The sequence below is a fragment of the Tursiops truncatus genome, chromosome 3, assembly GCF_011762595.2.
Source record: "Tursiops truncatus isolate mTurTru1 chromosome 3, mTurTru1.mat.Y, whole genome shotgun sequence".
In the NCBI taxonomy this organism is placed as follows: Eukaryota; Metazoa; Chordata; class Mammalia; order Artiodactyla; family Delphinidae; genus Tursiops; species Tursiops truncatus.
Window position 1 is genome coordinate 76700748 of NC_047036.1, and position 24724 is coordinate 76725471.

Here is a 24724-nt window from a genome sequence, read left to right on the forward strand (position 1 = left end):
ATCTAGAAATTAAGAGAAATTTCCATCTGGGTCAAAAATACAGAATTCCAATTCAAGTAGTTAATTTAAAATACAATTAAACTACATTTCCCTAGATTTTGTGGAAGATTTGGTTAAATCTACTTCATACTAAAATGTTTCTCTTCTATAACTAAGAAACTTTCTCTAACTTTAACTATATCTGAAATTTGAAGGTAGATCTAGGTGACTTCGTTCCCATCCCTGGTGGCATTTCTAGGTTAAGAAACTTAAAGCACCACCTCAGAATCATGACCACTGATCCTAGGAATCTACATTGCTATAGACAACTCATAATTTCAGCTCTGTCCCAATCAAGGAAGCCCCCAAAGGTTATTCTAAATTTAGACTCTTCCTAGAGTAGGACATACCACTCAAACTGCACAGCAAAGGGAAATGAGCGGATGACCCTGAACTTGATCTCTTTTCTAGGTATCACCCAAACAGGAAATGACTAGAGGACCATCAAGACCACATATTTAGAGTTTGGGAGGAAACAAATAACATCCCCTCACCCACTGTACATTCCCCTTGGAGTTAGATTTTAACTAAGCTGCTGCAAACAGGTCTGGACTTCAGGACTCCAGAGAGCACTATTTACATAGACAACAATGCAAATGTCACCACAACTTAAAAGACTAAATTCAAATAATTCTGCATTTTTAAAAAAGAACTAGCCACACAGTAACATACAGCTAAAATAAGTAAACATGAGCTATTACATAATTTGAAGGAGAAGATATGTAGAAAACAGCCAGGAGTATAACTAAAACCACAACTAGCTATAAATCATTTACTAAAAATAGAATAGTCTAGCTCATTTGTGGAAGAGATAGATTTAAAATATTGTTTTCTAAGCCACTTCCTAGGAAACACGAAAGGAAGTAGAAAATTTGAGCAGTTTCTCTCCCATTCCTAAAGTTCCCTCGATCAAAGGGAAAACATTAATAAAATACTAATACAAATGAATAGTCTAATTAAATTAAACATGTTTTGCTGAGTTGAGACAGTGTAATATAATGAAAAGAGCAGAGTCTATGGAGCCTAAAGACTTGGACTTGTTTCATCTCTACAACTTAGTGGCTGTGTGACTTTAAGCTGTTTGCTGAATCTTTTTTGTTTGTTTGTTTTGGTTTTTGTTTTTTGTGGTATGTGGGCCTCTCACTGTTGTGGCCTCTCCCGTTGCAGAGCACAGGCTCCGGACGTGCAGGCTCAGCGGCCACGGCTCACAGGCCTAGCTGCTCCGTGGCATGTGGGATCTTCCCGGACCGGGGCACGAACCCGTGTCCCCTGCATCGGCAGGCAGACTCTCAACCACTGCACCACCAGGGAAGCCCTGCTGAATCTTTTTGAGTCTTGGTTTTCTCATCAATAAAATGAGGTTTCTATTACCTTGCTTCATAGGATTCACGTATGTAAAATACTTGATTGCTGGGGAGGCAAGTCCTGTCAGCTTGTCTCTTCAGTTTCACCCCAGTATTCAATATATGATAGCTATTGTTATTCTCTAACACTGGGCTATGAGGGATAAAATCCAGCTGAGTAATATCACATGAAACGAAGGAAGGGATATTGGAGAATCTATGAAAGATTAATGCACTCAATGGTGCTACATAGTAATAAGGAAGTTAGGCCTTACAGAAGGGAGAATGCTCACAGTAATTGTCAACTACCTTCCTTGAATCCACTTTCTCTTTTCTAGCAGTTCTCAGGTTCTTATTGCTGCCAAAATCCTGGCTCTCTGTGCACCGATGTCAAATAGAAATATGGAGACGGAGTTTGGAGGAAAGAGAAGGAGTAGCTTTATTTCTTTGCCAGGCAAAGAGGGAACACAGCACGCTAGTGCCTCAAGGACCGTGCCCACCCCGGAGAGGTCAGTGAGGTGTTTTATAGTGTTCAAGGAGCAGGGCATGATTAGCTCATGGACAATTCTCGGATTGGTTGGCATAAAGGTGAAATTTTAAGCATCATCAACCTTCTGGTTTCAACCAGTCTAGGGTCCATGTTCTTGTGGTTAGTGGTTTTCATCTGGAGGGGCTACCTTGCCTGTAAAAACAACTTAGGAATGTGTGTCAGGCCTTTATCTATATCTTTCAGGGAACTGGGAGTTTGGTGATTCTGCAGTGTGACAGAATTATAGTCTAAATTGTTACTAGCTCCTCAACCAGCTATTCTTTGTTTCTACATCTTCACATTTCCCAATCATTAACTCTTTTTTTTAAATTAAAAAATATATATATATATTTACTTATTTTGGTTGTGTTGGGTCTTCGTTGCTGCGTGTGGGCTTTCTCTAGTTGTTTCTCTAGTTGGGGCTACTCTTCATTGCAGTGCGTGGGCTTCTCATTGCAGTGGCTTCTCTTGTTGCAGAGCACGGGCTCTAGGCGCACAGGCTTCAGTAGTTGTGGCACTTGGGCTCAGTAGTTGTGGTTCCTGGGCTCTGGAGTGTAGGCTCAGTAGTTGTGGCACAAGGGCTTAGCTGTACCGCGGCATGTGGGATCTCCGTGGACCAGGGCTCGAACCCGTGTCCCCTGCATGGGCAGGTGACATTAACTCTTGAGTCATCATTTTACTCCAAAAGACAAGGACACAGGGGACAGGGGCTTGTACACGGTTTCATTATTAACTTATCTATGTCTCTTATGAACAGTCAAATGCTTAGAGGGAAGCTGACCCCTCTCCCACTCTAAGACTGGGCCTTAATTAGTCTAAGCACATCAAAGTAATTCCACCCCCCTACCACCATGTCCCACTCAGAAATGGTCATGTGATCCAGTTAAAACCAATGAGATTGGGGGTAGGGTTATTGGGGCATCTAGGAAGGAAGTCCTTAACTCTTCTGAGAGAGCCATGGGAGCCAGCATGCTCTCTCCATCTCTCTCCCTCCGAAGGTAAATGAGGGAGCATGTAGTGCTGCTGGCTGCTGGCAGCCCACCTCTCACCATGAGGGGCACCAGCCACAAGATGAAGCCAACAGTGGATACAGCACACTGGAGAGATGAAAAGAACTAAGATCCTTAATGACCTCACTGAGCTGTAACGGTAAACACCACTGAGGCCGACCTACTGGATGTCCTGTTAAATAAGCTGATATATTTTCTTACTGCTTAAGGCAGTTAAACTGGATTTCCTGTTATTTATAGCAGCAAACAGCCTCTAATTGAAGAAGTTTGGCAAGAAAAAGTGTCTCATTTTAGCTTACTTCACGTTCTTTATCAAAAAAAATAAGAACATTCCAAGTGTAATTTTATTTAGTTCATCAGCCAGTAGGTACTGACGGGCTTAGTGGGGCAGATGGAAGAAAATCAAAGATGTAACTCTTCTTTTTTAAAAAATTTATACTCTATGAAGAACTATAATTTTTGTGGTAAAGACTTTGTTGAGAAATCTCAACCTGTCATTATTACTGTTATTTGACATTATTTGCAAATTCTTACCATTGGTAATATTATTGACTTATTAATTCATTCATTTCAATATTTATTAAAGATCTATCATGTGCAAAGTACTATGTCACTTATCATAGACATACATTATATTTAAAGTTTAGGTTTTGGGTGTGAACTTAGGCCAACCATTACTGTATTTTCTATGGCCAGATCTGGAAGTAACAACCCTAAAATGTGCTGGGATAGACTACTATATAATGGCCCCCAGTGAATCACTCTTCTTGATATCCATCCCTTGTGTAATCTTTTCCCACAGAATCTGGGTTTGGCCATGTGACTTGCTTTGGCAATGGACATCAGCAGATCTTTCACAAGCAGTCTTTTTTGTTTTTGGGGGTATTTTTTGGCTGCGTTGGGTCTTCGTTGCTGCACGCGGGCTTTCTCTAGTTGTGGCAAGCAGGGGCTACTCTCCGTTGCGTTGCGCGGGATTCTCATCGCAGTGGCTTCTCTTGTTGCGGAGCCCTAGAGCGCTCGGGCTTCAGTATCAGTAGTTTGTGGTTCGTGGGCTCTCGAGCACAGGCTCAGTAGTTGTGGCACCCGGGCTTAGTTGCTCCGCGGCATGTGGGACCTTCCTGGACCAGGGATCGAACCCATTTCCCCTGCATTGGCAGGTGGATTCTTAACCCCTGTGCCACCAGGGAAGTCCCTCACAAGCAGGGTCTTGATAAGCATTTATGCATGGGGATTGCCTTCTCAGAAAAGCTGCCCTGAGATGACCATGCCATGAAAAAGCCAAGCAGAGGCCCAGCTACTCAGCCATTCTATCTGGGCGCAGTTCCCAGATGACCCTCCAGCTCAATGCACCCACATGAGTGAGCCCAGGGGAAACCAAAGGAAGAACTACCATGCTAACCCACAGACTTGTGAGGAATAACCAACCTTAGCCATTAAGGGTTAGGGTGGTTTGTTTTGCAGCAACAGTTAACTAAATCATGGGCGGAGTAGTGAAGTGGTGTTGGATGCATTCAAAACGGGAGTCAAAAGACACAGATATCAGAAACCTGGGTTCTAGTCTCCAACCACATGTTAAATTGGGAGATTTAACTGCTTACCATGTAATATGATGAGGCCTCATGCTAACTTGAAATGAGAGAACCCCAAGCTCAGGGGATAGAATTAGAGCCCCAACTCTAATCCCATTTCCACAAGGTGAAATCTCCTTCTATGGCCAAACCCTGGCAGTTCTGGGTATCGTTTTATTAAGCAAGGTACTATTGTCTGCCTTACAAAATACCCATAAGATAAATAATGGGAACCACAACAATAATAACAGACAAAATTTATTAAATAATTTCTATGAAGTTTGGCACTTTACAAGCATTAATTCATTTAATCCTCATAACGACTAAAAGGAATATATCATAACCACCTTCAGTTTATAGATAAGGAAATTGGGTCTACAGATAACTTGCCCAGGATCAAACAGCTAGTAAGTGACAGAGCTGTGGGGTTTTCTGTTTGTTTGTTTTGGGTTTTTTTCCATCATCTGAACAGGTAATAGCCAAGAAGTTTCGCTGAGCCTCAGATAAAGGTCTTGCTTTACAGACTTACGTGTCTGTTAGAGACACGGCCTAGAGATACACAAGTGGGGGACAGGGGTGGGAGAGGGGGGATGTTGGATAAAAATGGCTACCAGAAGGGTGAAATGCATTTTAGAAAAACAGTACCTAATTATGTCAGAGAGTTTCATCATTTCAGCCTCCAAATGATCCAAATAAAGAACTCACTTGCTAGGAATGGAGGAGACTGGTCACCAAAATCCATTCTCCCCTTCTTACGTGGCTGCCCTGCCACAGACTATATTTCCCAGTCTCTCTTGCAGTTAGTTACAGCTCTGTGACCTGTTCTCAGCGATGGAATGTGAGCAAACATGGTATGTGTGGCTTCCAGACTTGGGCCTTAAGACATAGGGCTTGGGCTCCTCCGAGCTCTCTTTCCCCTTCCTATTGGCTGGAAGACACAATGATCAGGTTCAGCCATGCAGATGAGGACAACGTCCTAGAGGTTCCTTCACGATCTTGTGGGAGCACAGACAGCCTAAACTGTTCAGAAGATTATGTGACAGAAATAAATTTCTGTCTTCTTTAAGCCATGAACTCTGGGAGTCTGTTTATTACAGTAGATTAGTCTCTACCTCAGTTAATATTTTGAGGTTGTACTAAATTAGACTAGGAGATGGTTTCGCTCATCAGTTCCAGAGGCCCTCTGTGTTTCCAGGGGAGCTTGGTGTGAATTTAGCTGGAGCCAAGTCTAGAATATGAAACTCCTCAGAGGTCCAAGATGTCTGAGCCAAACCATACCTGTGAGATGCATCTTTTATTGTCCCCAAAGGAAGTCCTTAACCTCAGGAAGTACTTTTTTAAAAAAATTTTAATCTAAAAGTTGAGTGTGTTAGAGAAACCTCATGTCCATGGACATCAATACAGAAGCAGGCATCCAAAATGTGGCAGGCTCTCTGGTTGTCCACATGAACATTTCTTATTCTCTTGCCTTGCTATAAGAATCCTGATTGTGTTCAGAGGGCTAGAAATCACCTGGGAGCTTCTTCTTTCCTCATATGTCTGATGCCTTGGCTGGGATATTCAAAGCTGGACTCAACAGGAACATCAACCAAAGTGCCTACCTATCGCCCTCCATGTGGCTTTGGCTTTCTCACTGCATGACAGCCAGAGAGTAGTCAAACTTCTCCTAAGGCAGCTCAAGTTTCCAAGAGCAAGTGTTCTAGTGAACAAGCCACATGGCTCTGTATGGCCTTGCCTCAAAAGTCTCACAGAAGCATATCCTCTGTTTCTACTGGTGGAAGCAGTTCCAAACCTGTCCAGATTCAAAGGCAGAGAACATAAACCCTACCCTCTAAGGGAAGAGGTGTCAAAGAATTTGCAGTCGTATTTTAAAACTGCCACACCATCCCCCAAGGAAGATAACCCTATCCCCCGCTCTGGGAGATATATCTAAGACAACCATGGTAATGCCATTCCTCCTGCTAGTTGACTGGTGTGGGGCAATGAAACTAGAGGTGAGACCTTCTGGAGGCTACTGGAAAAGGTTTTGTAACCTTAAATAGTAGATACCAGTAGAGGCAATTCCTCCTCTTTCTCTGGATATTACAGTTTATGGATTTGACCTAAAGCTCTAACAGCCATCTTGCAACCAGAGAGGGAAGATAACCCTAAGAGAAGGCCAACACCTTAATCCTAGAACAGCAGAAAGGTAAAAAACCCAAGTCTTTGATTATGTAGCTGAGCACCTGAATTAACCAAAGTCTGAGCCATCCAACCTCAGATCTTGTTATGTGAAATGATAAATTTCCTTTTTGTTTAATCAGTTTGAATTGCTGTTTTCTCTAAAGGCATCCAAATGGATATAAGGAATGCATTCTTCCGGGTTCTCCAGAGAAAGAGTACATATATAGAGAGAGAGAGACAGAGACAGAGAGAGAAAGAAAGAGAAAGAGAGAGAGAGAGAGATTGATTCATTATAAGTAACTGGCTGGCCCAAGTGATTACAGAAGCTGAGAAGTCCTACAATCTTCTGTCTGCAGGTTGGAGACCCAGAAGAGTTGGTGGTGTAGTTCAAGATCAAGAGTAGAAGACAAGGCTTCCCTAGTAGCGCAGTGGTTGAGAGTCCGCCTGCCGATGCAGGGGACGCGGGTTCGTGCCCCGGTCCGGGAAGATCCCACATGCCGCGGAGCGGCTGGGCCCGTGAGCCATGGCCGCTGAGCCTGCGCATCCGGAGCCCATGCTCCGCAACGGGAGAGGCCACAACAGTGAGAGGCCCATGTACCGCAAAAAAAAAAAAAAAAAAAAAAAAAAGAGTATAAGATGGATGTCCCAGATGAGCACTCAGGCAGACAGAGTGAATTCTCCGAATTCTCCCTTCCTCCACTGTTTTGTTCTATTCAGGCCCTCAGTGGATTGCATGATGCCCACCCACATTAGGGAAGACAATCTGCTTTACTCAATCTACCAATTCAAATGCTAATCTCATCCAGAAACACCCACACAGGCACAGGCAGGAATAATGTTTAACCAGACATCTGGGCTGCCCATGGCCCAGTCAAGTTGACATAAAATTAGCCATCACAAGAAACTATGAGGGGACTTCCCTCATGGCACAGTGGTTAAGAATCCACCTGCCAGTGCAGGGGACATGGGTTCAATTCCTGGTCCAAGAAGATTCCACATGCCGCGGAGCAACTAAGCCTGCGAGCCACAACTACTGAGCCCACATGCCACAACTACTGAAGCCCGCATGCCTAGAGCCTGTGCTCTGCAAGAGAAGCCACCGCAATGAGAAGCCCGCTCACCGCAACGAACAGTAGCCCCCGTTCGCCACGACTAGAGAAAGCCCACACGCAGCAACAAAGACCCAATGCAGCCAAAAATAAATAAATAAATAATAGGGGCTTCCCTGGTGGCTCAGTGGTTAAGAATCCACCTGCCAATGCAGGGGACACGGGTTCGAGCCCTGTTCCGGGAAGATCACACACACACACACACACACACACACACAAAAGAAACTATGAAGTCTCATAACTTCATCCCTAGTAAGAATCGTCAATTATGCTTGCAAATTTGTTTCTCTTCCTTAAGTGCTCTAAATGATCTATCACTTCATCTAATTCTTTAAGCACAGAAGGATATAGATGATTGAAAATTCAGCCTGTACCATCATCCATGAGGTTATACTAAGAGAAAGGACTTGGGTAACGCAAACTGGACATTCAAGAATCACAGTGTAAGCTGTGACCTTCATTCCTCTGGCCAATAAAGTCACACCACTGTTAAGAGCATTAGAATGGTCCCATTGTAAATGATATAGCGAACATTTCCTCAGACAGCTGGATGAAATTTTTTAAGTATATTTTGAATTTTTCTTTAAGATTTTTACTCTTCACTGAGCATTTATCATTACAGTATATTTTTAAAATGTAGCCACTGACAGCCTGCCCTAGGCCAGCATGTCCAAGTATACTTTGTGAAGCAGCAGGTGCTTCCATATTAATATATTCTAAAGGAAAAAAAGAGTTTCATAGTTAAATGTTTGGAACACTAGGTTAAATAGGTTTCCCTTTTTTTTTTTTTTTTTACGTTTTATTATAAAATATACAGAAAACTTGAAGAATAATACAAAAGAACACCCACATATTCACCACTGAGATTCAACAGTTGTTAACATTTTGTCATCTTTGCTTTCATCCATATTTTTGGTTGTTGATTTTGAATAACTTGAAAATTAGTTGCAGACATCATGATATCATTACACCTCACCTCTGAATACCTGAGCATGCATCTCCTAAGACATTCTTGCATAACCACAAAAGCATTATCAAAAAATTAACAACAGTTCCCTAATATCAACTAATATCCAGTCCAGATTCAAAAATTCCCTCTTGTCCTCAATATACTTGAATAGATTTTTTTATAACTATATATATATTTTTTTATTTATTTATTTTATTTTTGGCTGTGTTGGGCTTCGTTGCTGTCCACAGGCCTTCTCTAGTTGTGGCAAGTGGGGGCTACTGTTTGTTGCAGTGCATGGGCTTCTCATTGCAGTGGCTTCTCTTGTTGCAGAGTGCAGGCTCTTAGGCGTGTGGGCTTCAGTAGTTGTGGCTCACGGGCTCTAGAGTGCAGGCTCAGTAGTTGTGGTGCATGGGTATAGTTGCTCTGCAGCATGTGGGATCTTCCTGGACCAGGGCTCAAACCCATGTCCCCTGCACTGGCAGGCGGATTCTTAACCACTGTGCCACCAGGGAAGTCCTGCTTCATGTTTCATGATAATATTTTCTATTTAAAAAAAAAAAGATAACTCAACCTTTCTTACAGCATAATCTTTAAAAACATTTTTTTAGTTGAAGTATAGTTGATTTACAATATTATATAAGTTTCAGGTGTACAACATAGTGATTCAAAATTTTTATACATTATATTCCATTTAAAGTTATTACAAAATATTGGCTGTATTCCCTGTGCTGTACAATATATTCTTGTGGCTTATTTATTTCATACATAGTAGTTTGTGCTTTTTAATCCCCTACCCCTAACTTGGCTCTCTCCCCTTCCATCTCCCCACTAGTAACCACTAGTTTTTTCTCTACATTTGTGAGTCTGTTTCTGTTTTGTTATATTCATCCATTTGTTTTATTTTTTTAGATTCCACATGTAAGTGGTAACAGTATTTGTCTTCCTCTGTTTTATTTCACTAAGCGTAATACCCTCTAGGTCCATCCATGTTGTTGCAAATGGCAGAATTTCATTCTTTTTATGGCTGAGTAATATTCCATTGCATATATGTATCACATCTTCTTTATCCATTCATCTGTCGATAGACACTTAGGTTGCTTCCATATTTTGCCTATTGTAAACAACATTGCTATGAACATTGGGACGCATGTATCTTTTCAAATTAGTGTTTTCGTTTCCTTCAGATATATACCCAGGAGTAGAATTGCTAGATCATATGGTAATTCTAGTTTTAGCTTTCTGAGGAACCTCCATACTGTTCTCCGTAGTGGCTGCACCAATTTACATTCCCACCAACAGTGCAACAGGGTTCCCTTTTCTCCACATCCTTGCCAACATTTGCTATTTGTAGACTTTTTGATGATAACCATTCTGACAGGTATGAGGTGATATCTCATTGTGGTTTTGATTTGCATTAAACATTTTTAATTGACAAGAAGCATAAAACAGCTTGTAGTCCTAGTACAGGTTTGTGTACTCATAGGACTCCTGATAAATTCTGTTTCACATGATTCCCATCAAGAAAGGTATATGGTGGATTTATCGTTTAAATGCTGTATTATTGAGCATATCCCATGTGTACTATGTCTATGAGAACAGAATCTTATGCTTACAATTTTACAAAAAATCTGATGACAGAATTTTCCATAGAGCAGTTTCTGGCTCTACCATTTCAAACTCTTGTTTTTCCTCCAGTACTCCCATACTTTCTGAGCCACACATCACAGCACATATTCACATGTTAATAGAACCCTAGTCCTCACCTCCATGTCAGCAAATGAGGAGAGTCATTACAGTGGACAGTGGGAGTATTTTTGGAAGCCATTTCTACACTAGGACAGCCAGCAAAAACATAACTATACACAGAACTGGATGCAAATTATATAAATGATCCCACTAAACTCATGTATTTCCAACTCAACTACCTCTTAGCCAAATTCCTAAAATGCCTGAGTGACAGAAGGAAAAGAGACAAAGGCCTTAATCCATTTAAGTTAAATCATCTCACTTCTGTACATTTTACAGAAATATATGACCACTATTCTTTTCCCTCTTCTCTTTCCTTCCTGAACAATTCAGTCCGAAAGCCAGCAGGTGGGACAGAGTAGAGACCCATGCTGGCTGGCTGGGGGAGTGGGGTGACGCACACTGGCTCAGAGTGGGGTGAAAGCACGAGTGGGGTAGATGTCAACATGGTGGTGGAGTGAGTCTAGCTTGTGCTGAGCGAGAAGGGAGTGGAGTGGCAACCCTACAGGGGCACAGAGTCGTCTCTGTGATGTTCCTGTCAAAAATGCACGACCTGAATCTAATCATGAGGAAATGTCAGACGAACCTCAATTGAGAGATATTCCACAAAATAAATGTCAATGTCATGAATGTTAAGGAGGGACTGAGGAACTGCCCCAGCCAAGGAAGCTAAAGAGATATGACAACTAAAGCCAACTTGATTCTGAACTAGGTGTGAGGATTAGATAGTGGAACTATGTCAGTGTTAACTTCCTGATTTTGAGGGTTGTATTGTGGTTCTATAGAAGAATATCCTTTTTTTTTGTTGGAGGAAACACACACTAAAGCATTAGGGGCTGATGGGCAATCAGATGGACAACATATTCTCAAATGGCTGTTTGGGGGATAGAGTTCCCTGTATTACTTTTCTGTAATTTTGTATGTTTCCAAATTACATTAAAAGGATATAAAGGACGACCATGTGAACACATTACTAGGGTCCCTTAGGATCTTGGAAAGGGCCCACAAATGCGAGGGGACCTGAAGCATAAGTTTCATTAACCTCACTGCCTCTAACTGCAGCAAATATTATTCTACCCAGTATTGTCTGAAAGGCCAATGTAGCAAAAGACATTTTTCCTATAATATGTCCTTGCCTTAGTTATGCCTGATTTCTGAGGTCTTTGTGGCCTCCCTATCTCTGCTGAGTCCCAGTGTGGTAGAATAAATATGTTCTGAACATGGTTCAAGGTCAAGGAGCAGCAGTCTGCACCCTAAGGCCCACCTCACCTAAGGCTCTCTGGGCTGTGCCTTTGCTGGGCCCACGTAGCTCTGTGCATATTTGCTAAGCCTGGCTTGGTACTAATGGCCCATGTTTTGCTTCAGGCTCAGGGCAGACTACCCTGGTGTTCACTGACTACACTCCTTTCTCCACACCCCACTTATGGCCAGCTTGTGTTTCATTTGCTTCATGCCCAGGACTTGGAGTTCCACCTGGAAGACAGAAATCAGGAGTGAGCAAGAAGCCTTCCAATTTTTTCTTAAAATCTCCAACCTTCACTCCCTTTTTGGTACGCTCAGCTCAGCCCCTTCCTTCTCCTTTCTACAGATCTGTGTGCCTGCGGAGTACAATCTCACCTGTCTTCTCAAGAGGACAGCTCTAAGGCAGAAGGCAGCAGTTTAATTCAGGAGACTGTTAGCAAGTCCATTTGCCTGCACATTTAACCCACTCCAATCTAGATTTTTATTATAAATACAGCTTACACTTTGATCACTTTCTGTATCTCAGTTGATTCCAAACTCAGGGAGGAAAGAAACGTGTTATTTATTGGGTCCTCTCAAAATCCAACACAAAATCACCTTCCAGAGTGATGACAGCAGATAAGAAAAGAAGCAGAGTCATTTGAAATACATTTTAGGAAACAGAATTGACAGAACTCAGTGCTGGATTAGATACACGTGGTTTTAGGGGTATCCCTAAAACCAGCTCGTGTTCAGGGATTCACTAAAAGGACTCATGGGACCCATGATATAGTTCTTCTCACGCTAAGATTATTACAATTACAATGATGTTGTAAGGATACACAGCTGGATCAAAGGAAAAAGAACACAGGTGGAATATGGAAGGATCCATGTGCAGGCTTCCTTATACATGCTCCCTCTCACGAGGGGTCACACACAGCTAGCTCCCCCTTCCTCCAGCAATGAAAATGCAGAAACATGTATGCAATGTTTCTGCCCAGGGAAGCCCATTAGAGACTCAGCACCTAAGGTTCTTATTGGGGGCTGGTCACATAGGCACCTCTGCCCAGCATATATCGAAGTTCCAATCTCCCAGAAGGAAAGCAGGCTGTGGTTAGCATGAACCATACTGTTTGTACAGTTTAGGCACAATGAGTCACCCTTATTGCTCAGGGAAATTTTTATATCAGTGTAGGAAACGTTTGCCAACCGAGTTCCCAGATGCAAGCTAAGGGCCAACATTGCCAGCAGAGCTTTTTAAGGACAGTAGTCTCAGGTCAGATGTGTTAACTGTTCTGCATAGGAAGAATGAAGAAAAGGGAGATCTCAAGTATGGCATTTAGGTTTCTACCTTAAGCATGTGAATAGACAGTGTTGTCACTTATGGAGATGGAGAAGGCAAAGGAAGAACAGGTTTATGGGACAAATTTAGTATTTCAATTTTGAACATATAAAATTGGAGACACCTGTGTATGAGACAGCAGGTTAAACTGTGCTGTTGTAATTGTAAACAACCTTAAAATTTCAGTGGCTTAACACCACAAAAGTTTATTTCTCACATTAGTTACATGTCTTTTATGGCTTGACAGACGTTGGTGAGTTGGGGGTGCTGATGGAGGCTCCACCATCTAGAAAGTCAACTGTGACAGAAAAAGACACAACTGATGAGGTCTCATATCTGCCCTTCTATGCTTCAGTCTGGGAGTGACAGCCTCAACTGCCTATAGGTGGGGCTGGGAAATGTGGGCTAGTAGACGGGATGTTTGATGAACACCACTGTTTCTGTCATAATATCCAGGTGGGAATATTACGTAGGCATCCACACACATGCATGTTGTTCAGACTTTCATTTTCAAGTTGTAAGCAGATAGGTGGTATATAAAGCCACCATCACTTTCTCATGATCATAATCCCAATGGCCGAATACAGGCAATGTTATCACCCTTTTCTGGTTTGAAGGAGTAGGAAATCCAGATTAACTGATACTCTTCAAGACTCCCTGTAGTGAAACTAGCAACATACAAAGGTTTTCACTAGCTCACAAGATGGACTTTGGCTTAGGACTGAAGGCAGTTTTTGAACCTCTCTGAAGGAAACGTTTGGTCTCAGAAAAGCTCGCCTAGAAACAGCTTGCTGCTAAGAGCAGAGCAGGGGGCTCACAAAGGTGGGAAGGGCCATCTGAAACTATTTATAGACAAAGATATTGAGGGGCAAGATCATAGAGGGAAAGCTGTTTTGGGTGACTGGGAACAAAACTCCTGCCAGGGCTACCACTAGGTGTCACTAGTAGGAAAGGGAAGCCTGAAAGAACAAATGGAAGGAACTGACACAAAAATTGGTTCCAAGGAGAGAAGTAGAAACTGCCCCCAAATGTCCTCAGGTAGAACTTTGTGGAAGTGTTGCTCACACTGGCTGGAACTGTTCTACTGCCAAGAAAAGAAAGAAAGGGGTTGGGGGGAAGGAAGGGGAGAGGGAGGGAGAGAGGGAGAAAGGAAGGAAGGAAGGAAAGGAGGGAGGGAGGAAAGGAAAGAAAAGGAAAATGACAGTAGGAATCATGAACTTTATTCTGAACTGTAATGACTTTCAAATGGACTTTATGGGTTCCTGCTGTTAACTCACATGCCTGTGCCAGCTAGGCTAGGCACACACCCAACTGTGCATGTGAATCTCAGAAGTGGAGAGGGGTAGTTTATTCTGCCTCCCACGACAGCTTTCTAAGCATTTCATATTTTCATGTGACCAACCACCTTAATACTTTAGGTAGAGATAAAAGAAAGTTTTGCATTTCTCTCTCATTCTTCTTGGGTACCTAAGAATGCTTATCTACTGAGGTCTCCAATTGATTCAAAATCATATTTAAAGGTCAGTGGATCTAAGATGTGTCTTATTTTAATGCCCGAATTATGCCAAAGAAAAAAAGAAGTACTTTTCATTAAAAATGGCAAACTTATTTAGTCCTTCAATGACACAAGCCGAGGATTGCTAACACGCTCCATGTGCCAATAAAATAATTTGGGACAGCTAAGAGATAATGTAAATTATAATAAATCCAAACATATTTTATTATCACTTTGGTAAAGCGATTCAACAAAACTAGATGGTTAATTTGTACCTGGTTCATTGAAACAAATGGTCAAAAAACGAAATTATCCCATAAAATATGACTGTCACCCTGAAACTATACTGAAAGGAATAGAAATAGCACTGGAGACAAATCCATTATTCTGAGCTTCTCAATCTTTTACATGTTTTGGCTCATAGAAAAAAATGGCATTTGTATGGCATACTGGGGTAAATGAATAAGGCTCTGGGGCTTCAGCTGCCCCTGGCCCGTTAGGCCTCTCAAGGACCTGAGATCAGTATGTCAGCATATTAAATATAGATTGTGGGTTTCAACCTTAAGGTCACACTGGAATCACTTGGGAGGTTAGAAAAAATATGTCGATTCCCCCACCTCCCATGACCCGTGGAGATTTCATTGGTTTGGGCATCACGAGTCCCAGGTGACTAAAGTGGGACCAAAGTTAAGAACCACTGCATTAGGAGATAGCCAAGGAAACTTAAAAAATCTACGAGACTCATCTAGCTTCCAACTTTGAACACAAGTATGAGGTGTGTGGGTTTTGTTTTGTTTTGGTTTTGTGTTTTTCTCAGAACAGTATAAAGAGAAAAAACAAAGTTGCAAAGTTCAAAAACTGAAAGTGAAACCCATCTCCCCCAAGTAACCACTCTTAATTTTTTTTAAAGCTTATGTATATATCTACATATTTGTATCTCGAGAAATAATTTTTATTTACACCAAAGAAAGCACATTCCAATGTGCTCTTGAGTATGTGGCTACAAAGTAATTCACATGTCTACACTGTATTTTATTTAACCACTTCCCTGTTGATGCCCAGTTGAGCTACTGTCACTCTTTCCTTGCAATAAACATCTTTATAAATAGATTATATGCATCGTGACGAACTTTGGTAAATATTTTTATAAGCTAAATTCCTATAAGACCCCTGAGTGAGTTTAAACTCTGGATAAACGTGGTGAGCTCAACAAACATTTAAAAATAAACTGATGGCACCTACGTTTGTCAAACACGATTAAGACTGTCAGTTCGGAGGTCCCGGCGGAGCGCGGGTGGTTGGCGGCCGCTGTCAGATGGGGTCGTCGGCCAGCTGAACCCCAGATGCCGTCCCGGGGGCGGGGTCACGCGCGCTCGGGTCACGTGGGCAGCTTCGTCCCGCCCCGCCCCGCGGAGCTCCACGCGGTGGCCGGAGCCCTGGCTGGCTCAGTAGCCTCACGCGGGGGCGCTGCAGCCGGGTCTCGCGGAGGTGGAGCAGGTGACTTGAGGCAGGTAAGTTCTGTTCTGGCCGCGGGGTTGGGCGGCCGGACGCCGGGCGGGGCTCACGAGGCTGGCTGCTTCCGGCCGGACGGCGGGCCCGGGCTCGGGCTTCCGGCGGCGGCGGCGGCGAGTTGGAGCAGGCGAGGGCGGGTGTTGTGTGGCCTTTGCTCCCGGCCCTTCTGAGCACTGCAGCTCTGCCGGCCTCGATGCCGCGTTCCTTAACCGTTAACCCCCAGCGCAGGCTTCCGCCCGTGCACTGCGGGGTCACCGCGCTTGTTCACCGTCGAGTCTGAGCCGCACCCTGGACCTGCCGCCTCCGTGGGCCTTTTTTAACAAGCTTTCCTGGCATTTGTGCTCTCTCACTCGTGAAAACTGCTCCAGGGTTTCTGCAGCCCCAGCCGTCCTAGTTATCCGTCTCCTGAAGTCTGCAGGCGGAACGATCAGCCACATCTGGACAGCCACGCTCGGGCTGTCTCTGCGGTTTTTCAGCGCCGGTCGGTCTGAGAACTGCAGGCCGTATTTACTCAAACGTTAAACACAGCTTGAAGTCCTCGCTCAAAAGCTGTCAGAGCTTGCAGCCCTTAGAAATGGCCGCGACCGTGATCGCAGCGTTTCCCACGCTCCGGCCCTACTCTAGACACTTGACTATGGAGAGGCATTTATCCCTCACCACCGCCCTACGTGCAGGGGTTTCTTATAGCCGCTCACCTGCAGCGCAGCGAAATTAGGCGACTTCTTCCAAGTCACGCAGAGCCGGGATTTGAACCCAGGTGAGCGCACCTGGTGCTCAAAGATCTCTAATATCACAGACGACAGTAGGTCCAGGGTGGCTGCGCAACTTGACTAAATTATTAGGGAAGTATTCTGTTTTAAACATTTGTTGACACGACTCTTGCACATTGGCGTTCGTAAATTTAAAAAAATTCAGGACCATCATCTTCGGATATATATATGGTGTATACACACACATATCTTTACTAAAAGGTTTTGTACCTTCAAGATAGTTTACCCGCAGGCCACCTATTTTTATAAATCCGTGGATGCTACTTAGATAAAATGTTAAGATTTATATATCTGTGCGCAAAGTTTAGATTCATAATATCTCGGTTTGAATCTTCACTGCTATTTTGTGAGTTTGGGCAAGCTTTTGTTAAAGAAGGTCCTTTACCCTTAGTCTCCTCATCTGGAAGATAGGCATTTTTCTGAGAATCAATGAATTCATCTATGCAAAGAGTCCAAGCACTTGGCACTCACTGAAGGATAGCTAGTTTTATCTGTTATTATTCTGCCATCCAAAGCAATATAAAACTAAGGCATTTCTCTTCTCTGAACCTAAAAGCAAGGGTGTCACCCTGGAGCTATGCATTCTGATAACGTGTAGGCCAAGTCTCCAGACTCAGTAAAAGCAACTTTGTGCTTTTGTGCTCAAAAAGAATAACAAATTCCTTTAATTTCATGTTTCTTTTGTCCCACTGCCTTCTAGAAACTTAAGTTATGCTTTTTAAAAATTCAACCTGAATAGATTCCCTATGCTGGAAAGGTATCTAATAGAGACAGAGGATCCATTTAGCTAATTTGTAATTTTATGTGGTGTTAGCACCTTTAGAAACCTAATTTTAGGCACAGGCCAAAAAATATTTCTTGAAGAGAACTGTGGAATAAAATGGCTCAACATTTCAGAAGGCAGTTTTCTTAATCTGGCTCCCATACTGGGTAAGCCGTTTAATTTTTCACTTTCTTTTTATTCTGTTAAGATTCTACTATCTTAGGGACTTCCCTGGTGGTGCAGTGGTTAAGAATCCGCCTGCCAATGTAGGGGACATGGGTTCAAGCCCTGGTCCAGGAACATCCCACATGCTGCGGAGCAACTAAGCCCGTGTGCCACAACTACTGAGCCTGCGCTCTAGAGCCTGCGAGCCACAACTACTGAGCCCGCGCATCACAGCTAGTGGAGCCTGTGTGCCTAGAGCCCGTGCTCCACACGAGAAGCCACAGCAATGAGAAGCCCACACACCGCAACAAAGAGTAGCCCCTGCTTGCCGCAACTAGAGAAAGCCCGCACACAGCAACAAAGACCCAACACAGCCATAAATAAATAAATAAATTTATTTATAAAAAATAAAAAAAAGATTCTACTATCTTAAAGTTGACTCAAAACAGAGGAAATGTGTGGGAGCATATGAATAGTGCATCAGAGTAACAGTAATTAAGGTGAACACACTGACTCGATGTATGAATGGACTGTGATATTCACAATATTTAAGAATAATATGGGTGTTAATTATAAACAGTCACCGGATATCATAAATAAATAGAACCACCTATGATGCTTAGAGGGAACAATTATTTGAAGGATGAGATAATACTTTCCTAAGCAAAATTAATCATATTTCTCTGAAATCTTTATCGTTTAGCCCCAGCTTTCTCTGCTCATTTATCAGCCCCTGCAAAGTTGCCTACCGTTTTCCTCAGTTGGGGGAACACCCTGCAAAGACTTTATGTTCTAAGAGACTTAAACGAGGAAGGATAATGTTTGGTTCTCATATATTTAGGAGTTGGGTAGAACTTAATTAACTTCTGATGCTCCTCCACATCTCATGTGTTTTGTTACTGGCTTGATACTAGTATTTCTTTTCCAGTTTTTGCCTGGAAAAAAAAAAGTAAGAGAACTATTCATTTATTTCCTCCTGTAGTGGCAAGTCTTGAAATAAGCTGTACAAAACTTTCAAATAGTCCATTCATGACCTATGTACAGGCACATTCTCTGAGGATAGAAAGTACCATTTTATCCCTTTTCTTGGATTTTGGATCATTTGCTACATAAATATAAAGTAGGATACAAATATTGAAAAAAAGTAATTTTAAATATAAGACTAAATGTAATATATTGACATTTAAGAAAATTTGTGTTTATTATCCCCTTGCTTTTCTTTGTAAGTTTTCCCTATATACATTTATCCATGAATAATATATTTAGTTTTGCCCCTTTTCCCATTTGAGAAAAATGGAAGCATACTCTGAATTCTTAAAATTTTTTTCATTTGAAGTTACGTTTTTGAAATTAATCCAGCTTGACGTAGCCATACATTTTTCACTGCTAAACAGCATTGCATTGAACGAGTATAAAAATTATCCATTCTACTGTTGATGGATTTTGAGTTGTTTCCTGTCTTTTGCTGTTATAACAATTCTTGTGCATGTCTCCTGGTGTACCTGTGCACACTTCTCTGGAATACAGCTGCAGTGGGATTACTGGGTCATGAATATGTTCAGCTTTGCTAGGTAACGCCAGACTGTTGCAGCTCTAATTTATGTCATCACTATATCAGTTGCTCCATATGCTCACCAATACTTGTTATACGTTTTTGCCAGTCTGTTGGTAGAAAATAGTATCCTATTTTGACTTTGCTTTACATTTCTTTTGCATTTTCCTACTAATGAGGTTGAGCATCTTTACGTGTGATTATTAGCCATTCAAATTTCCTCATCTGTGAAATATTTTTTCACGTCTTTTGCCTATTTTTGTAATGGCTATTTGGCATTTTCTTACTTGTTTATAGGAGTTCTTCATATATTCTGAATCTTAGTCCTTTGTCAGTTATATGTGTTTCATAGTCCATATTTTTCTTGTTCTTTAGCCAATTTCCCCCTCTTCTCTTTTCAGTTCATCTGTCTGTTCCCATTTTTCTTATCATTGTTGCCCCTCTGTCTGTTCTGTCACAAAATGTGATAAAGGCTGCACATCCAACAGTGTGGCGTAAATGTTACCACCTGAGTAATCTGTGTACTTTGAGTACCTGCAAAATCAAGTAAAACCAGGTAACCATTTAGAGATGTTGTAATCCAGCCTCTGGTCAGCCATGGCTGACCCAGAAAATCTAAATGTTGGATGTACTTCAAGAATTGTATTAGACCTTATTCCCTATTGATACTCCCACTCCAAGTGATTCTGTTGAATTCTGTAATTTGAAAACTCCCAAATTTATATCTTTACTGATTCTCAATGCTAGTCTCATATATCTGACTTTCGACTTGATATCTCCCTGGATGTCTTTTAAGTACCTCAAACTCACTATGTGCAAAATGTAACTAGTTCCTGATTCTTCCATTCCTGCAAAATATCATTCCTTTCTCAGTCTTCCCAATCACATTCACAAACCATGTAGTTGCACAAACCTAAAACCTGGGAGCTATCCTTTATTTCTGTTCTGTTGCTCCTTCACTGTAGTTCATGAGCCCAGCCTCTTGTGCCTCACTCAATTTTCTTAGTGGGGAGAGGAAGGAGCTTTGAATTCAATGTATAAAGGAAAGCATTACACAAATCAGGTTTAGGAAATAACAGAGATGTCAAATTTGTACACTGAAGTTTGCATTGTTAACCCTTGCTCCAATTATTAGGAGATAAAGGAAAAAGCACAACCCTTTGAGTGGCCTCAATTTTTGTCTTGTGATTTTTATTGCATTACATGCAAAGATTAAAAATATACTCTTGCCTAGGGGAGAAAGCTCTTTGTCAATCCTAAGATACACGGTTCTTTACACTTTTTGAAAGTTCTGGACCACCACAATCTCTCTCCTGAGATAGGGAGAAAAAGCAGGAATGTTTCCAGAAACTTTGGGATAGCAACCCTAATGAAAAGAGGATAGGAATAATAGGACAGATTTCGAATTAGAAGTGGAGAAAGAACAAATATAGAAATTCTTGGCAAAACAGGATATATAGTTTTATTCAGAAACTATCACAGGAAAAAAACTTAAATACCCTCATATGGGAGGCCCTTGGGAAAATCCTCTACATGGGGCCTTAAATGCCTGACAATGATATATCTTGATGTTTCTTTCTTAAGGAATTAACAGACTATGGCTATGTTCTTAAAGTACACAGAAGTCTCTTTGAAAGGGTTGCTTTCAAAGAAATAGGCTGAATATCTGTGCTAAGAAAAAATTATATTTAGAATACCTACAACTTCTCTAAAATTTATATACTTCTATAAATTAATTGAGGAGAAAGTCATCTTTTTGAATGCCCAAATAAGACAGAAGTAAGTAATGACATTTTCTGTGTGAGTTAAGAAAATGGAAGACATCCATTCACACTTACCCGCTTCCACTAGAACACAGTTACTTGGTGGATCTATAAGAGCTGGCTGCCCACTCCAGGCAAAACCAAGTGAGCCATGTCAACCAAGGGGTCCAAGACTATTCAGACTATTGAAAACTCCTACCTTCAGCAGAAGCTGAAAACAACATGGATAATACGCAGATGTTGTTTACCACTGAATTTGAGAGGGAATAAAAGGATAGTGATACTTTAGTGTCTGTATCTTCAATATCTGTTCTGAAATATCTAATGCAATGAAGTGAATCAAGTACTAGTCCAGCCTCAAAGTAGGCAGTCCTCCCTAATTTTGGCAAGTTTTAAGAGCTCTAGCTGACAATCATGACTAACTATAATCCAGTATTTATTTTTTCTTTTATATAGCTACAAAGAAGTACCTCCATCAGTCTCAGAGAAATAAGTCTTCTCTTATGATATGATTATCTCTGTGAGTCAAGTGTAGTGGAACTAGTGAAGACCACCTGTAATTTTTTTTCTTTCTTTTTTTGTTTGTGGTTTGTTGTTGTTCAACTAGCATGGATCCTGATGGCTCTGAGCAAGATCCTGAAACGAAGAAATATTCTTCTGTCTGTGTTGGCAGAGAAGAAGATATTAAAAAATCTGAAAGAATGACAGCTGTTGTCCATGATAGAGAAGTGGTCATTTTCTACCACAGAGGAGAATATCATGCTATGGATATTCGCTGTTACCGTAAGATTTTATTTTTCATTTGTAAACCTTGTATTTGTTTACTATCCACGAAACTTCAAAATTTCATTTTTTTTTTTAGTGACTAGATGTAATATTCAATTCCTTTGCAGACTCAGGAGGACCTTTACATTTAGGAGAAATAGAGGTATGTAAGATTAAATCTATTCTCAACAAACTCAGATGTTTCCTATTTATATTCTTACTATATTTACAGTCTCTATTCAAAAATAATTTATATTTGGGTTTGAACTACATATATATATATATGTATATATATATATATATTTTTTTTTTTTTTTTGCGGTACGTGGGCCTCTCACTGTTGTGGCCTCTCCTGTTGCGGAGCACAGGCTCCGGACGCGCAGGCTCAGCGGCCATGGCTCACGGGCCCAGCCGCTCCGTGGATGTGGGATCCTCTTGGACCGGGGCACGAACCCGTGTCCCCTGCATCAGCAGGCGGACTCTCAACCACTGCACCACCAGGGAAGCCCTTGAACTATATTTTAATGCTTTGAGTACAATTACCAATATTCTAGGAATTCACAACACTACAATGTAAAGAAAACCATTTTATAGGTAAATATGAAAAATATGCCTGTCTTCTGACCTAGCAAATATACTCCGAGAGATCTACCCTGCATATTATTGCACAAATGTTTAAGTATATATACACTTACCTATATATATACTAAAGTATATATATATATACTATATATATATATACTTTAGTATATGTATATATACTAAAGTATACACACACACACATATATATAGGAGAGGTTCAGTGTAGCGAAAAGTTGAAGGAAATCTAAATGTTTTAACAATAGGAAACAGTTTAAATTATGAATAGCCATGCTATGGAATAGTATACAACCATTAAATTAATGAGGCATGGGTTGTCAACAATATATTTTTGAGTGAAAAAGGCAAGTTGTAGAATAATAGGTCTAATGAGATCCCATTTTTTAAAAATAAAAAATAACATTCACTTTTTACTTTATACAGTTCTACATAGTTTGAATTTTTCCAATGTGTATATATTACTTTTATGATTTAATAAAGGTATAAAAATATATATTTTAAGAAAGAAGTAACACTGTGAAGGCTTAACTGAGGAATGGGGGCAATGTCTTACTTCCTTGCATTCTCAAACCAGCTGCCTAATTTCCTGTTTTCTACTTCATGAAACTTCTCTCTCTCCCCTTCTCCCTCTCCCCTCACTATCTCTATCTCTCTGACTGGTACAAAGTACATGCTTAAATTTAGTATTCCACTCTCTCTACACTTCATATCTACCTAGTTCCACACCTGTCCTCTTGTTAAAACATGTGAGTTTAAATTATGAATTATGAAACTGTTGTTTGCTGATGGTTCTGTCAGGGGAGGGTGGTACAAAACAGCATTTCTGCACTTCTGGTGTAGAGATAAAATGTAAGCATCTGGATGATAGCGTGGAAGAATTTCCTTCAGTTTCAGACCATAATGAGAGCTGAAAGACCTTGCTACTCAAAGTGTGGTCCATAGACCATCAACACTGGTGACACTTGGGAGTGTCTTAAAAATGCAGAATATTGTGCCCTGCTCTTGGACTATGGAACTTAAACGAGAGCTGCCTTTAAACAAGATCCAGGTGATACCCATGCTTTTTAAAATTTTAGAAGCACTGCTTTAAGACAGTTAAAAGTTGGGAATTAACTACTTTGGATCATAAATTGCTCTTCAGTTAACATATGCACTTATGCCTTTAGTAACCTCTCTTGAAATTATATCTGAAGCTTACCATTCTTCCACCAGCTAGTGAAAATTCGTTTGGAAGCACTTGAAGCCCTTTCCCTATTTCTGTCAAGAAAGTGACATTAATATCTAACAGATAACAACACACTGCAGTCACATGGTGTAGTTGCCTGAGCTAGTTATCTTCTGATAGAGCTCTAACAAACTGGGTTTCTTATCAGCTGCAAAAGGAACTTGATGACTGCTAAGATTAAATTCTGCCTTATGCTGAATAATTTGTAAATGGCAGGGAAAAAGAGAAACCTGTTTTTTAACCTGGTTCTTCTGCAATAGATTCTGTTCTGAGCCTGAGGTTTATTGTCAACATTGGAAATGTCATATTATAAAATCAATTATTTCTTTCCCCAGGAATTTGATGGACGACCATGTATAGTTTGCCCCTGGCATAAATACAAAATTACTTTGGCCACAGGAGAAGGACTGTATCAGTCTATAAACCCTAAAGATCCATCAGCAAAACCCAAGTGGTGCTCCAAAGGAATAAAGCAAAGGATTCACACGGTGACAGTGGACAATGGGAATATTTATGTGACTCTTTCTAATGAGCCTTTTAGGTGTGACTCTGATTTTTATGCCACTGGAATCTTCAAAGTAATTCAGAGTTCTTCCTGATAAAATTTTATGGCAATGAAAAATGTTGTGTATGTTTTGAAAGTATTTTTAGAATAACCTTGCTTCAATACCAAAGATGATTAACTTTTTCCAAAATAGGCACATTTATTATCTTTATCAATCATATAAATGAAAGGTTCAAAGCACATGTACTTAGTGTGATGTAAGGATCATCATCAGGATGTATAGAATACATTTTAGCCAATCCTCTGGATTGGAACCTGAAGGTTATAGGTTTAGAATATGCATTTTAAGAAGGATGAAAATAATTTAGAATAACCAAAGTGAAGAAAGGTTAAAAAAATTAGATCTACTAAGAAAAACTTAGGGGAAAATCCCTACTTGATATAGCAGAGTTTATCATGGAAAAATTTTAATGTATACAAAGTAAACAGAATAATAAACCTCCACCACCCACCTTCAACAATTACCAGCATTCTTCCATTCTTGTTTCATTGATGCATGTATTCACCACCTCCCCTACTGATGGTTA

The 24724-nt window shown here is 41.0% G+C and overlaps 2 protein-coding genes across 12 annotated transcripts in view; one reads left to right on the forward strand and one right to left on the reverse strand.

Moving 5' to 3' along the window:
• The window catches only part of SKIC3 (SKI3 subunit of superkiller complex), a 158268-nt gene extending 142379 nt beyond the window's left edge, over positions 1–15889 (reverse strand). For all 8 annotated transcript variants that reach the window (XM_073802325.1, XM_073802327.1, XM_033853030.2 and 5 more), the window contains exon 1: positions 15760–15889. The gene's annotated coding sequence lies outside the window, so the exon portion shown is untranslated. The remainder of the gene's footprint in view (positions 1–15759) is intronic.
• Positions 15890–15891: 2 nt separating this feature from the next.
• The window catches only part of RFESD (Rieske Fe-S domain containing), a 38733-nt gene continuing 29900 nt past the window's right edge, over positions 15892–24724 (forward strand). For 2 of the 4 annotated variants that reach the window (XM_033853041.2, XM_033853040.2), the window contains exons 1-3: positions 15892–16028; positions 21650–21825; positions 21936–21970. In XM_033853041.2, coding sequence (XP_033708932.1) covers positions 21651–21825; positions 21936–21970 — 210 coding nt within the window. In that variant the 5' untranslated portion in view covers positions 15892–16028; position 21650. Of the gene's footprint in view, positions 16029–16058; positions 16787–21649; positions 21826–21935; positions 21971–23967; positions 24255–24724 lie in introns of those variants that run through there. The other 2 variants (XM_019929682.3, XM_073802335.1) reach the window with 2 other exon arrangements.